The sequence below is a fragment of the Scyliorhinus canicula genome, chromosome 24, assembly GCF_902713615.1.
Source record: "Scyliorhinus canicula chromosome 24, sScyCan1.1, whole genome shotgun sequence".
Lineage (NCBI taxonomy): Eukaryota > Metazoa > Chordata > Chondrichthyes > Carcharhiniformes > Scyliorhinidae > Scyliorhinus > Scyliorhinus canicula.
This window is the reverse complement of record NC_052169.1, coordinates 15,811,838-15,826,576: the sequence shown is the minus strand read 5'-3', so window position 1 is coordinate 15,826,576 and position 14,739 is coordinate 15,811,838. Positions and strand designations below refer to the sequence as shown.

General features: G+C 47.7%; 1 protein-coding gene across 3 annotated transcripts in view; it reads right to left on the bottom strand.

The window, feature by feature from the left end:
• Positions 1 to 4,868: 4,868 nt before the first annotated feature.
• neil1 (nei-like DNA glycosylase 1) overlaps positions 4,869 to 14,739 on the bottom strand; it is a 45,082-nt gene continuing 35,211 nt past the window's right edge. Inside the window, exons 9-10 of one of the 3 annotated variants that reach the window (XM_038784170.1) lie at positions 8,972 to 9,233; positions 4,869 to 5,259 (exon numbers count right to left, since the gene is read on the bottom strand). In XM_038784170.1, coding sequence (XP_038640098.1) covers positions 5,198 to 5,259; positions 8,972 to 9,233 — 324 coding nt within the window. In that variant the 3' untranslated portion in view covers positions 4,869 to 5,197. Of the gene's footprint in view, positions 5,260 to 8,971; positions 9,234 to 14,739 lie in introns of those variants that run through there. The other 2 variants (XM_038784171.1, XM_038784172.1) reach the window with 2 other exon arrangements.

Sequence of the window (14,739 nt, the reverse complement as noted above, 5' to 3'; positions counted from 1 at the left end):
CCCTATTCTGATTATCCATTGGTTGCAAGTTTGCATATCATGACAGTGGGGATAGGGCGCGAGAGTGGACCGAGGTAGGGTGCTCTTTCAGAGGGTCAGTGCAGACTCGATAGGCTGAATGGCCTCCTTCTGCACTTACATAGAACAGTACAGCACAGAACAGGCCCTTCGGCCCTCAATGTTGTGCCGAGCCATGATCACCCTACTCAAACCCACGTATCCACCCTATACCTGTAACCCAACAACCCCCCCTTAACCTTACTTTTATTAGGACACTACGGGCAATTTAGCATGGCCAATCCACCTAACCCGCACATCTTTGGACTGTGGGAGGAAACCGGAGCACCCGGAGGAAACCCACGCACACACGGGGAGGACGTGCAGACTCCGCACAGACAGTGACCCAGCCGGGAATCGAACCTGGGACCCTGGAGCTGTGAAGCATTTATGCTAACCACCATGCTACCCTGCTGCCCAGTAGGAATTCAATTAGTTAATGTCTTATTATCATGTAAAGATTGAAGAACAAGGAACCATCTATGCAGGTGGTCAAAGTTTGATGGGGCTATCAATAACTGAGTGGATGACAAGACTGTTGAGAGGTTTGACCGACTTTGACTGATGTTGTGCACCTGTGGCGTTGGCCAACAAGCAGCTGGTCAAACACTGAACCTCGAGGAGGTAGGTTCAGCCTACGCATCGATCAGGCAGGCACCATGTGGTTAGCACTGTTGCTTCACAGGGCCAGAGACCCGGGTTCGATTCCCGGCTTGGGCCACTGTCTGTGCGGAGTCTGCACGTTCTCCCCGTGTCTGGTGTGGGCTTCCCGGGTGCTCCGGTTTCCTCCCACAAAGACGTGCTTGTTGGGTAATTTAGACATTCTGAATTCCCCCTCTGTGTACCCGAATGTGGCGACTAGGGGATTTTCACAGTAACTTCATTGTAGTGTAAATGTAAGCCTACTTGCGACAATAAAAGATTATTATTATGTCCAGAGAGGGGTATTGTGCTCCGAGGTAATAGTTCATCCGCTCAGGAAGTAGTAGTCCGATTAACTGTTTGGAGACTGATGCTAGCTCCATTCTAACTCTTGGACAAACCCAAGGGACCTGTCCCACGTGGACACTCGAGTAGAATTCTTATTTAGTGTAAGATTTTGAATAAGCTGTGTGCAAACAATAATTTGGTAGCCTTGAGTTGTTAATACCCAGAGTAAACCTCCAGAAGTAGGAAGTTAGCCCACACCCACTCTCACACTAGTGTATCCTCCCTTAGTTACAGTGCCTGGATAGGAATAGAATCTTCTCAAATGAGGTCTAATCAGACTTCCACTTTTTAGTGTCGTACCCTCATTCTCCATAACAAAGTAATCTGTCGATCTTGGTTCTCAAAGTTCCCCAGCATCAAGGCCCCCTTGGGGAAGCGATGTCAACAAAGCTTTGGGTGAAGCTTTGAGAATGTCACAGCTGTACTGCGGGAGGACACCTCAGAGGGCAGCGAGGCGATATGGGTAGAGAACAGGAATAAGAAGGGTGCAGTCACAATGTTGGGGGTTTACTACAGGCCTCCCAACAGCCAGCGGGAGATAGAGGAGCAGATAGGTAGGCAGATTTTGGAAAGGAGTAAAAGCAACAGGGTTGTTGTGATGGGAGACTGTAACTCCCCCAATATTGACTGGGACTCACTTAGTGCTCGGGGCCTGGGCGGGGCAGAGTTTGTAAGGAGCATCCAGGAGGGCTTCTTAAAACAATATGTAGATAGTTCAACTAGGGAAGGGGGCTGTACTGGACTGTATTGGGGAATGAACCTGGCCAGGTAGTAGAAGTTTCAGTAGGGAACATTTTGGGAACAGTGACCAGAATTCAGTAAGTTTTAAAGTGCTGGTGGACAAGGATAAGAGTGGTCCTAGGGTGAATCTGCTAAATTGGGGGAAGGCTAATTATAACAATATTAGGCAGGAACTGAAGAACCTAGATTGGGGGCGGATGTTTGAGGGTAAATCAACATCTGACATGTGGGAGGCTTTCAAATGTCAGTTGAAAGGAATTCAAGACTGAAGAAGGATAAAAACGGCAAATTATTTGGATAATGAGAGGTATTTTGTAGGCCTCGTCAAAAAGAAAAAGGAGGCATTTGTCAGGGCTAGAAGGCTGGGAACAGACGAAGCCTGTGTGAAATATAAGGAAAGTAGGAAGGAACTTAATCAAGGAGTCAGGAGGACTAAAAGGGGTCACAAAAAGTCATTGGCAAATAGGGTTAAGGAAAATCCCAAGGCTTTTTACACGTACATAAAAAGCAAGAGGGTAGCCAGGGAAAGGGTTGGCCCACTGAAGGATAGGCAAGGGAATCTATGTGTGGAGCCAGAGAAAATGGGCGAGGTACTAAATGAATACTTTGCATCAGTATTCACCAAAGAGAAGGAATTGGTGGATGTTAAGTCTGGAGAAGGGTGTGGAGATAGCCTGGGTCACATTGAGATCCAAAAAGACGAGGTGTTGGGCGTCTTGAAAAATATTAAGGTAGATAAGTCCCCAGGGCCTGATGGGATCTACCACAGAATACTGAAGGAGGCTAGAGAGGAAATTGCTGAGACCTTGACAGAAATCTTTCTATCCTCACTGTCTTCAGGTGATATCCCGGAGGACTGGAGAATAACCAATGTTGTTCCTTTGTTTAAGAAGGGTAGCAAGGATAATCCAGGGAACTACTGGCCGGTGAGCCTTACGTCAGTGGTAGGGAAATTACTGGAGAGAATTCTTCGACAGGATCTACTCCCATTTGGAAGCAAATGGACGTATTGGCGAGAGGCAGCACGGTTTTGTGAAAGGGAGGTCGTGTCTCACAAACTTGATAGTTTTTCGAGGTCACAAAGGTGATTGATGCAGGTAGGGCACTGGATGTTGTCTATATGGACTTCAGTAAGGCCCTTGACAAGGACCCTCACGGTAGACTGGTACAAAAGGTGAAGTCACACGGGATCAGGGGTGAGCTGGCAAGGTGGATACAGAACTGGCTAGGTCATAGAAGGCAGAGAGTAGCAATGGAAGGGTGCTTTTCTAATTGGAGGGCTGTGACCAGTGGTGTTCCGCAGGGATCAGTGCTGGGACCTTTGCTGTTCGTAGTATATATAAATGATTTGGAGGAAAATGTAACTGGTCTGATTAGTAAGTTTGCAGACGACACAAAGGTTGGTGGAATTGCGGATAGCGATGAGGATTGTCAGAGGATACAGCAGGTTTTAAATCATTTGGAGACTTGGGCGGAGAGATGGCAGATGGAGTTTAATCCGGAAAAATGTGAGGTAATGCATTTTGGCAGGTCTAATGCAGGTAGGGAATATACAGTGAATGGTAGAACCCTCAAGAGTATCGATAGTCAGAGAGATCTAGGTGCACAGGTCACTGAAAGGGGTAACACAGGTGGAGTAGGTAGTCAAGAAGGCATACGGCATGCTTGTCTTCATTGGCTGGGGCATTGAGCATAAAAATTGGCAAGTCATGTTGCAGCTGTATAGAACCTTAGTTCGGCCACACTTGGAGTATAGTGTTCAATTCTGGTCGCCACACTACCAGAAGTATGTGGAAGCTTTAGAGAGGGTGCAGAAGAGATTTACCAGGATGTTGCCTGGTATGGAGGGCATTAGCTATAAGGAGCGGTTGAATAAACTTGGTTTGTTCTCACTGGAATGACGGAGGTTGAGGGGCGACCTGATAGAGGTCTACAAAATTATGAAGGGCATAGACAGAGTGGATAGTCAGAGGCTTTTCCCGAGGGTAGAGGGGTCAATTACTAGGGGGCGTAGGTTTATGATGCGAAGGGCAAGGTTTAGAGATGTACGAGGCAAGTTTTTTTACACAGAGGGTAGTGGGTGCCTGGAACTCGCTGCCGGAGGAGGTGGTGGAAGTAGGGACGATAGTGACGTTTAAGGGGCATCTTGACAAATACATGAATAGGATGGGAATAGAGGGATACGGGCCCAGGAAGTGTAGAAGATTTTAGTTTAGACGGGCAGTATGGTCGGCACAGGCTTGGAGGGCCGAAGGGCCTGTTCCTGTGCTGTACTTTTCTTTGTTCTTTTTCTCTGAAAGCATGATGATTGTTGTTCGGCATTGGTTACAGTTCAGAAGGTCCGAAGAAGTCTCGGTGCTCATGTCTCATAACCCTTCTGAGACCCGGGGAAACCGTAATCGATCGCCCCGTGGGGCTCGTGCAGTACACGCTTCCCTGTTAGCGGGCGGAGGCCCACTCAGCCAGGGTTCGTTAGAGCGAGCTTAAACGCCGGCCCAAGCAGGGACTGGCACGTTGGAGTGTGAAGTGTAAATAGTTACTGCCACAGGCAGACTTTACGTTAAGATAAAGAAATCCTTTGTTATTCCTACCGCTGGATCCCCGGTGATTAACGTAGGTTAACTCATTGACTCGCAGAACTATTTATAAACATATTGCAAAGGGTCCAAGCTAGGTGCTAACTCCATGCTGGCTGCTACACAGGTCTCTGTCCAACACTAGGCTGACATGTATTCGAGTCATGTGCTCTCTTACATTACTGTGTGGACGATACTATAGTCCATCCCACATTAACCTTACATGTGCCAGATCCTTATATTAGTGATGGGTCTTCTTTTGGAAACACGGCAGTCCTCATGCAACGAGATAACATCGGATTGTCTACCTCAGAAATGTTTGCAGCAAAGCTGAGGTGTTATTTGCCCCCCACCCCAGGCCCACTTCAACCTGCTTCCACGTGTGATAGATAACCCCAAGGTTCACCGATACCCTTGAAGGTTAGTGACGAAACCTTCTGATTGTCCTCAATTGCGCAGGACTTTAAGGAGACAGCACATTCACGTTAGAAATAGGATTACTTCTGTCATTGAAATCTTCATTAGACTTTATTTCAGTTAAAAAAAACTAGGCCTACAGCTGAAAAAATAAACTTTTTTTTTTAAAAAAAAGGGCATTCCACTAGCTTAATGAGGTTTAAATCCGTGCATTCCGAGATAGGAGAGACAGGAGGGTACAGAGCCGGAATGTTCCAGGCATTGCAATCGCCTGGGGATTAAACCCCAACAGCCATGTTGGGTCAAGGCAGCCCCTCCTCTGCCTCTTGATATTTTCCATCCATTCTGCTCATCTTTGACCAATCCTGCATCTGGTTACCAATAAATCAACCCAAAGATTTTCCAGGATTTGCTCTTTAAAGTGGTGTTTGGTGTCTCGATCTGGTCCTGGACTTCCTGGGTGGCGGGGTTTCAGACACTGCGGGGAGAGAGAGAACAATATCAGAAGCAGCACGTCATCATCTTTAATGTAACATGAATTTGAACAGTCGGCCAGGGCCGGGTTTAACAAGAGTATGGCCGGAGGTAAACAGCTTCTGCAATCATTGTCCATGGGCCACTGTATCGGGCTAAAGACCCTGTAGGTACTGTCGCAGGCTGTAATAAAGATACCAAAAAGTATTTCCATCTTCCCCACTTGATGATGGATTTTAATCAACCAAGCCAGTTTCAGTCACGTGTTCCACTTTCTTCCCGTGAATCTATTCCATCCCAGAAGCTGGGCACACAGAAACCTTTAACATGAGTGGCCGCAAAGTAACAGACTCCCCCCCACCCCCCCACCCATCCTGCGGCACCCCCAACCCCCACACAATTTCCACCTTTCCCTTGTAGAATAACAGGAGGCTAATAAGATATTGTTGTTCCCCCCCACCAAATATAGCAGGTGGGGTCGGACTGATTATCAAGCCACGCGATTATATCCATGTAGGGAGAAGGAGTCACTGGACTATTCATGGAGAGACCCAGGTTAATGCTCTGCCGACACAGGTTCAAATCCCATCACCGACGCTGGTGCAATTTGAATTCAATAATAAAAGCGAACTTGGAATAGAAAGCTAGTCTCAATAAAAGTGACTACGAAACTACCATCGATTGTCTCTAAAAAAAAACCCGGTAGATTCTTGATTAACGAGGGGGTTAAAGGTTATCGGGCGTGAGGCAGGAATGTGGGGTTGAGGTTACAATCAGATCAGCCACGATCTTATCGAAGGGCGGAGCAGGCTCGAGGGGCCGAGTGGCCGACTCCAGTTCCTAATATTTGTATACATGTTCCTGTGTCCTTGGCTCAATCAATCAAAGACCAGAGAAAACTGCTTGGAGGAGCAGAGTTACTCCCAGTGTCCAACATCTTCCTCTTACAACTTCTACTACCCATCTTTCGCCATCTCTTCCCTCAGACAAAAGGACAGAGTCCAAGCCTGATCCCTCACTGTGGCACCTGGCTGAGCACAAAATGGCTGCTTCCGCTGGTTGTCTTCATTTCAGATTTCTTCATTCTTTTGATCAGAGGAATAAGGTTCTAGTTGAGAGCGGCTCGGCCTTGCGACCAAGCAAAGGTTCTTCAGTCAGCTGGCACAGTGGTTAGCATTGCTGCCTACGGCGCTGAGGACCCGGGTTCGAATCCCGGCCCTGGGTCACTGTCCGTGTGGAGTTTGCACGTTCTCCCCGTGTCTGCGTGGGTCTCGCCCCCACAACCCAAAGATGTGCAGGTTAGGCGAATTGGCCACGCTAAATTGCCCCTAATTGGAAAAAATAATTGGGTACTCTAAAAAATGAAAAAAACAAACGAAAAAAAAAAGGTTCTTCAGTCCTTTCAATTTGACCTCAGTGAATCTGGAGATAGGGATGGGGAACTCGGGCCTATATTTGGGAAGAGACTGGAATACAAACTCCCAGCAGGCTGTGATCGCACACGTACACGGGCTTGCACTTGGAATTCTGGCCCTCCATCCCAGTTAGAGATCAGAAACTCAAGAGGGCTCAGTGGAAGCCAGTCGATCCCAGTCCCTCAATCAATGCAATGCCAGAGTCAGAGGCTGCGGGTTCAAACCCCACTCCAGGAATTGAGCACAGAGTGTAAATTGAACTCAGCACCGATGGAGCTCCGCCCTGTTGGAGTACTTTACCTATGGATCCGGCCTTCAATTGGGCAGAGGGAAAATATTTCTTGGAGAGAGTTAAGGACAAGCGGTCTGCTGGCCAGGAGTCGCCCTCAGCCAATTTGACCAATGTCCAGTTGCTTATCTCTTCGTCGTTGTGGGATCGTACTGTGTACAACAAGCAGCCCACGTTTGCCTCCATAACAAGTGATCTAAAAATAACTTACCGGTCACAGCTACGGGTGTACAGATTTGGATAAAGTAGACGAAAGCCGTCCCATTAGCTGATGGCGCCAGCGCTGCAGGATACAAATTTAAGGTTCTGGGCAAGAGATGTAAGGTGGGCCGGCGGGGGGCGGGATGTGAGGAAGACCTTTTTCTAGTGGCCTGGACTTGCTGCCCACGAGGAGGGTGAAAGTGGAGATACTGGATGATTTCAAAAGGAAATTGGATGGGCACTCGAGGGCAATAAACTTGCTGGGCTACAGGGATAGAGGGGGAGGTTTTAATTCACTGGATTGCTCTGCAGAGAGCTGACATGGACGCGATGGGTCGAATGGCCTCCTTCTATGCCTCAATGTTTTTACAACAGCATCTCCTCATAGCTTTAACAGCCAATTCTTGCCTCCCCAGTCAGCAGCCAAAGTTTTAAGAGCTTCGGCAAACAGTTAAGAATAAAATTTTTTACTTCCATCACATGTGCAGTCCAACTTGGTCTTTTTTTCATTTTTCCAATTAAGGGGCAATTTAACGCGGCCAATCCACCTAGCCTGCACATCTTTGGGTTGTGGGGGTGAGGCCCACGCAGACACGGGGAGAATGTGCAAACTCAACACGGACAGTGACCCGGGTCCGGGATCGAACCTGGGAGCTAGGCGCAGTGAGGCAGCAGTGCGAACCACTGTGCCAACATGCTGCCCTTCCCAGCGAGTTTCGTAGGCAACTTTGAAGTGACTACTTACGGCGGAAGAGCATTTTAGCAACATGATCAGACTGCGTCACAGTGGTTAGCACTGCTGCTTCACAGCACCAGGGACCCAGTTTCGATTCCGACATAGGACATACGATAATTCCACAATGCAAACACACAAGGGCAGACCTGTAGCACAGAGGTTAGCACTGTGGCTTCACAGCGCCAGGGACCCGGGTTCGATTCTGACCTCAGGTGACTGTTCGGAGTTCGCACTTTCTCCCAGTGAGTGCGTGGGTTTCCTCCGGGTGCTCCGGTTTCCTCCCACAATCCACAGATGTGCAGGTTAGGTGGATTGGCCGGGCTAAAACTGTTCCTTAGTGTCCAAAGGTTAGGTGGGGTTATTGGGGATAGGATGGGGGAATTGGACCTAGGTAGCGTGCTCTTTCAGAGGGACGTAAAGGGGTCGAATGGCCTCCTTCTGCATTGTTGGGATTCTCTGTGAATTCTATGTGAAGCCTGAATAAAATAGATTCAGAAACTACCCTGCACCGAGTGACAGTCTTCTCTGTGGTGATCCAGAACTAGACGCTGATGCAAGTACGATCAAAACCAATAATTGACCACAAAAACGAAACCAGATTTTGAGGGCGAGAAAGAAAACAGTGCGGCTGACTTCCAGGTTATTTTGGTCCAACGTATATTTAGCGGCAAACCTGCCAAGGGAACACACCAAACGGATATCTCGCTCCCGTCTCAATCGTGCCGGAGCGGAGTCTCTCATTCCGAGCAGGAATGGACCCGTTTCATTCTGGCAGATGAAAGGGGAGAATCCTAAACCGCTCTGCCCCCCCCAGTAATCCTGTTCAGTGAAGAGCTTTGTCAGAGTGGCTTTAAATAACTAAAATGTTAAATGGAAGCCCACTTCAAACAAGGCTCGATGCCGGAAGGGGCGATATACTCAACATGCCAGTGTTGTGGTAGTTGAGTGCTCGCGAACCCGTGCCGTTTTCAGAGATCAATATCTATTTGAGAGCGATTTGATTTTTTATTTGATCTATAAGCGAATGTTAAGATGTAGCTCTCTGGCGTTAGTCCGCTCAAGGGAATGCACTTGCCTGATGCTTCTGGATTTGCTGCCTTTCCACCCGATGGTTCGCACTCTGTTCCATTACCTTCTGGAGCTTCTACAAGAGGCAACGCCATTTTCTTCCTACTGCGGCTGGTAGTCCTCCTCGTTGCCTTGCCCGTCTGCAGCCCCTCCGCGGTTTGCTTGGCAGCTGCTTTGGTGCTCCGAGGCCGCACCTGGGATGGGTCCTTTGGGATCTTTGGAGGCGTCCGTCTCTCCGGTGTCACCTTCCCTTTCCTGGATTCAGATCCCTGGCAAAAATAGAAAATCGCACAATGAACTGTCGGGACCATTTAAGGCCTAGCGGGTGGACAAGAAGTGTCGGGCACTTCTACGGCGCCCTTCTCAATTCCATTATTAATAAAGGCACAGGTTTTTTTTTTTAAAAACAGCTTTCTCTACTTATCCTGCCAAATATATTGCATCTGCTCATTTAACAGTCTGTCTCTGTCCTCCTATTCCGATCTTCCTCATTGTCCATTGCATTTTTTGAGTTTTTGTGACGCCCTCTATATTCAAGTTCGGCTCAGGGTCAATAATACAAACCAAAATAAATTGTTTTCCTAATTGTTAATGTTCTGTCAAATCACGCCGCTAAGGTTAAGAGAAGCAGGTGGTGGGTTAATGGTCGTTGAGCACGTATAAATCAAGGACACACACGACGTGGGGTGGCGGGGGAGGGAGGAAGACCTCCTTGTGGGCCTGCTATTAGGCTTGGCTAAGTTGGCAGCGGCCAGTTGAGGATGTTGCCCGACTTGGCTGTCTGCCTCTCTATCCCGGGGTCGTTTCTCGAGGGTGGCCTTAGAGAGGGTGCACGCGGTGTCCGCTGGCACGCTCTGTGCCTTCCATGATCGGTGGGCACCATTGGGGCAGCGGTAGATCCATCACCCCCAGAAGATACCATTACATTTAATTTATTGAGTCTCTTTTTGATGTTTTAATCACAGTCACCCCCCCCCCCCACGGCATGCTTTAATTTCTTGATTATTGTTTTATTAAATCAGCATAATTTTTTCATTTGATCTTTTGTTAATTTGTCCCCCTTCATTTGTTAATTTGATAGCCTCTCTCATTAAGAAAAACCCTGTGCCCCGGTTTCAGCTTCCGTTTCGCTCCCGCCTTCTCAACCTTGCCCCTCGCCTGAGGCGCGGTGATCCTGTTAACACAGACATCCTATTAAGTGACCTCTTGCGAATACCATTGTTGGCCTCACTGCGGGCTGAAAAGCAACCATAAAAGACTGCTCTCTGCTTTCTGACCCTCATCCAATTTCAAAACCACACTGCCCCGTTGATGCGCGATCAGTAACCACTGAAACGAAGGAGTAGTCCGAATTGAAGGCTTTAATCTACAAGCTGTTTCCCCAGAAGCTCGAGTACAGAAAGAAGGATGGCTGCTGGGAGACATGGGGTTCTTATACCCCGCCTCATTGGGCGGAGCCACCTTCGTCTTGACCAATGAGAAAGCAACACTTGGGCCAATGAGCAGCGAGCCTTCTCCACCAATAGCAGCTCACACTCCCAGGTACCGTAGTACCTCTAGTCATGCTACCACACCCGTCCCATTGAGCCCACGGGTTTCCACGTGGCCAGGAAATAAATGCCAACCTTGCCAACGAGGCCAACATCCCAACAATGATTTTAAAAATATGTTTTAAGAAGGCAGCAAATTTTCATCAGCACAAAACAATACAACGGGTTAAATAAAACTTTCACACGTCGCTGGATTTAAAAAATAAATACGCTTTTAATTTACAAACATGTGTGAGCTCTGGGTTTTGAGAATGAAATTGGCTCTGTACAATGTCTGGTTTGGTTTGGGCGGTGTGAAATATTTGGACAAGGCGAAACCAGAAACCTCGAGCATAATTTGAAGTCACCACACAGTACTCGACACACAGGATTCCTCAGACAGGGCATGTCAAACCTGAGGAATAAGAATACTGTTGAGAAAAGTTGATCTCGTGTCGCAGTCCACTCCCATGACTTTCGTCCTGAAGAAAATGTAACTCTTCGTTTATCTTGTGTCACAGTTGACCCTGGAAGGAAGACCCCAAACTTTGAGAAACACAAGAGTCCGCGGACTTGGGAAGAGAGCAGCTCTGGGTTTTAAATGTTCGGGCTGCAGTTGGAAAGGGAAGAATCGAAACAATCAATTGTTTTTCCAATGTGAGTTGCAATAGTGACAACAAAAGAAATCCCAGTTGCCGCGAAACTCAAAAAAAGAGTTCATTATGAAGGCAGCTGAGAGCGGCCTTGCGGAGCAGTGGGTAGCGGCCTCTGCCTCTGAACCAGGTTCAGTTCCCACCCCAGGACTTGATGGTTAAGGGAAGGTGCGTTCATAATCATAGAATCCCTACAGTGCACAAGGAGGCCATTCGGCCCATCGAGTCTGCACCGAACCTCTGAAAGCCCACCAAGCCCGCTACCCTCCCCCCGTCCTATCCCCATAACCCAACTAACCTGCACATCTTTTGGACATGAAGGGCCAATTTAGCGCGGCCAATCTATTGAACCGGCACATCTTCGAATTATGGGAGGAAACCTACGGGCAACACGGTAGCATGGTGGTTAGCATCAATGCTTCACAGCTCCAGGGTCCCAGGTTCAATTCCCGGCTGGGTCACTGTCTGTGTGGAGTCTGCATGTCCTCCCCGTGTGTGCGTGGGTTTCCTCCGGGTGCTCCGGTTTCCTCCCACAGTCCAAAGATGTGCGGGTTAGGTGGATTGGCCAGGCTAAATTGCCCGTAGTGTCCTAAAAAGTAAGGTTAAGGGGGGGGTTGTTGGGTTGCGGGTATAGGGTGGATATGTGGGTTTGAGTAGGGTGATTATTGCTCGGCACAACATCGAGGGCCGAAGGGCCTGTTCTGTGCTGGACTGTTCTAAATCTAAATCTAAATCTAAACCGGAGCACCCGGAGGAAACCCACGCAGACACGGGGAGAAAGTGTAAACTCCACACAGGCAGTCACCCAAGGCTTGAATCGAGCCCGGTTCGCTGGCGCTGTGAGGCAGCAGTGCTAACCACTGTGCCACCGTGCCGGTCGAATACTGCGGCCAAACAGATTGATTACCAGCCTGTAAATCCTTGCAACGTATGCCGATGGCATGCGATTAAAGCAGGAGAGAAGAATCTCAGGTCAGCTATGCTTGATGTGGAATAGTGCCACTCAAAGCTGTAGCTCCGTAACAGTGACTGGGCACATCGCCAGCCTCGGGAATGATAATTTAATTTGATTTTGTAAGCTTCCTTTGATGTTTTGACTTTGTTACTCTGCCCCGCCAACGCAGTCACCCCCTCTCATTTTTGATCTTTTGTTTAACGTATTGATTTTTGTTTTATCAAATGGGATTATAAATAGGGGATGTCTGGGACACTGGGTTGGGCGGGAGGAGAGCGATGAAGCTGAACACGTCAATGAACTCTCTCAATGAGGAAACACTTTGGGCGGGACATCTGGCCGTTCCTGATGGTGAGATCCTCCAGTCAATAATGCCATACAGAAGACTAATGAAGTGCTTCAGAAGGGAAGGATAGAAAACACAGCATTCAATTTGCACACAGGAAGCTCCCATGGGCCGTCACGAGGTAAATGAACAGGTAACCTGATGCCAAAAGAGACCAGTACAGCCTTTTCCACTTGTCATTTCTAGGCTAGGGATGAATGTTGATCAAGAGGCGAGGGAAGGTCTCCTCATCTTCTGCAAAATTGCGCCATGGGATCTTTTAATAATCATTTCAGAGGATGGAGGACCTTACCTTTAACATCTTACTAGGGGTTTGTCGTTTGAAGAGAGATTGAACAATTTAGGCCTATACTCTCCAGAGTGTGTACGAATGAGGGGAGATCAAAATGAGGTGTACAAGATGATAAACGGTATGGATAAAGTAGACGTCGAGCGGATGCTTCCTCTTGTGGGGCATTCTGGAACCCGAGGTCAAAGTCTTAGGATAAGAGGTAGCAAATTTAAAACAGTTTTGAGGAGGAATTACTTCTCCCAAAGGGTTGTGAATCTGTGGAATTCGCTACCCCCGAGAGCAGAGGATGCTGGGACAGTGAGTAACTTTAAGGAGGAGTGAGACAGATGCTTAACTGGTAATGGGTTGAAGGGTTATGGAGAACGGGTGGGACGACGGAGTTGAGGCCAGGATGAGATCAGCCATGACCGAATGGCGGAGAGCAGACTCGATGGGCCAAATAGCCTAATTCTGCTCTTATATCTTATGAACTTATGAACTTACTGGACAGCAAGTCTGTCAGTGAACCACTCCGTCAGCGCTGAAATGAGGTCTCTGGAGTGGGACTTAAACCCACAACCTTCTGAGTCATAGATGAATGAGCTGCCCAATGAGCGATGACTGATCCAGTCTGAAGTCACCTGGGAGTGAGTCAGGGCAACAGGGTCATTCCAGGAGCAACATCTCACAGCAGATGCTGCCTGGCCACACCTAACGGTTCTTTTAAGAAAATGAGCAGAAATTGAAGATGTCAGAAAAGCATAGTAATAAAAAGTGGGAAAAGCTGTATTGGTCCATTTTGACAATGCAATACCATCGCAATGTCTCATGCATCGCAATGTACAGGTTTCTCACTCCCCGCAGACCCACAGAGGTTTGGGAAGCCAGGTTACAAACCAAAGTCTGGAAAATCTGAGAGAAGAAAAAGGAAATTATAGGCCCTTCCCTCATGGAAGGGCTCGCCCAGCCTCGCATCCATTGCAGGATTGCTCTTGAATGAGCCAATTTATCGAAAAACATAGAAACATGGAAGATAGGAGTAACAGTGAGCCATTCGGCTCTTCGAGCTTGCTCCGCCATTCAATACGATCATTGTGGGGGGGGGGGGGTTCGCATCCTCCCCGTGTCTGCGCAGGTTTCCTCCGGGTGCTCCGGTTTCCTCCCACAGTCCAACAATATGCAGGTTAGGTGGATTGGCCGTGCTAAATTGTCCCTTAGTGTACAACAGTTTGGTGGGGGTTATGGGGTTACAGGGATAGGGAGAGGGAGTGGGTCGAGAGGTGATCTTTCAGAGGGTGGGTGTCGACTCGGGCTTTTCACAGTAACTTCATTGAAGCCTACTTGTGACAATACGTGATTATTATTATTAACACAGGATTAAACTACATTAACATCACAGAAAATAGCTTTTCAGTTAACATTATACTATTCTCAACAATAAAAGGAAACACCTCAACTTCTATCTGACACCTACTCTATCTCCAATTAAACAAACCATATTACCGACCAAAAGCCACTTGTAAATAAAGTTAGCAAACACAGAGATGCTTGTTGTCCTCTGCGTAGGGATGTCTTGGAAAGACTGCCGGGAGAGAAAGAGAAACCCTTTCAAACACCGGCTCCTAGTCTCGCTGTCTTTGGCAGAATAAAAGCTAAACTGCCTGCTACAGACCTGTCTCCTCCCATTAGCTACATCATCATTATCCCACTCGGATCCCGTGACCTACTTTTCTAAATCTAAACATACTGTCTCCAAATGAGACTACTCTCCAGGGAATCTCCAGAAATCAGAACACAATTCCATTCGGCCTCTCTTTGTAAATAAGATACACAGTTGGAATGAGTGATGATCTCACTTTTACAATGCTTTAACTGCCCCTTTTGCAGCCAGAGCCTGGATACCTTGACCTAGATTATTTAATATTACTGAAACCGATAATATATGTATATTTTATATAAATGTACACCTGAATTCAGGCCTTAAGAAACATCACTGCAACCAATATAAAATACAATATATG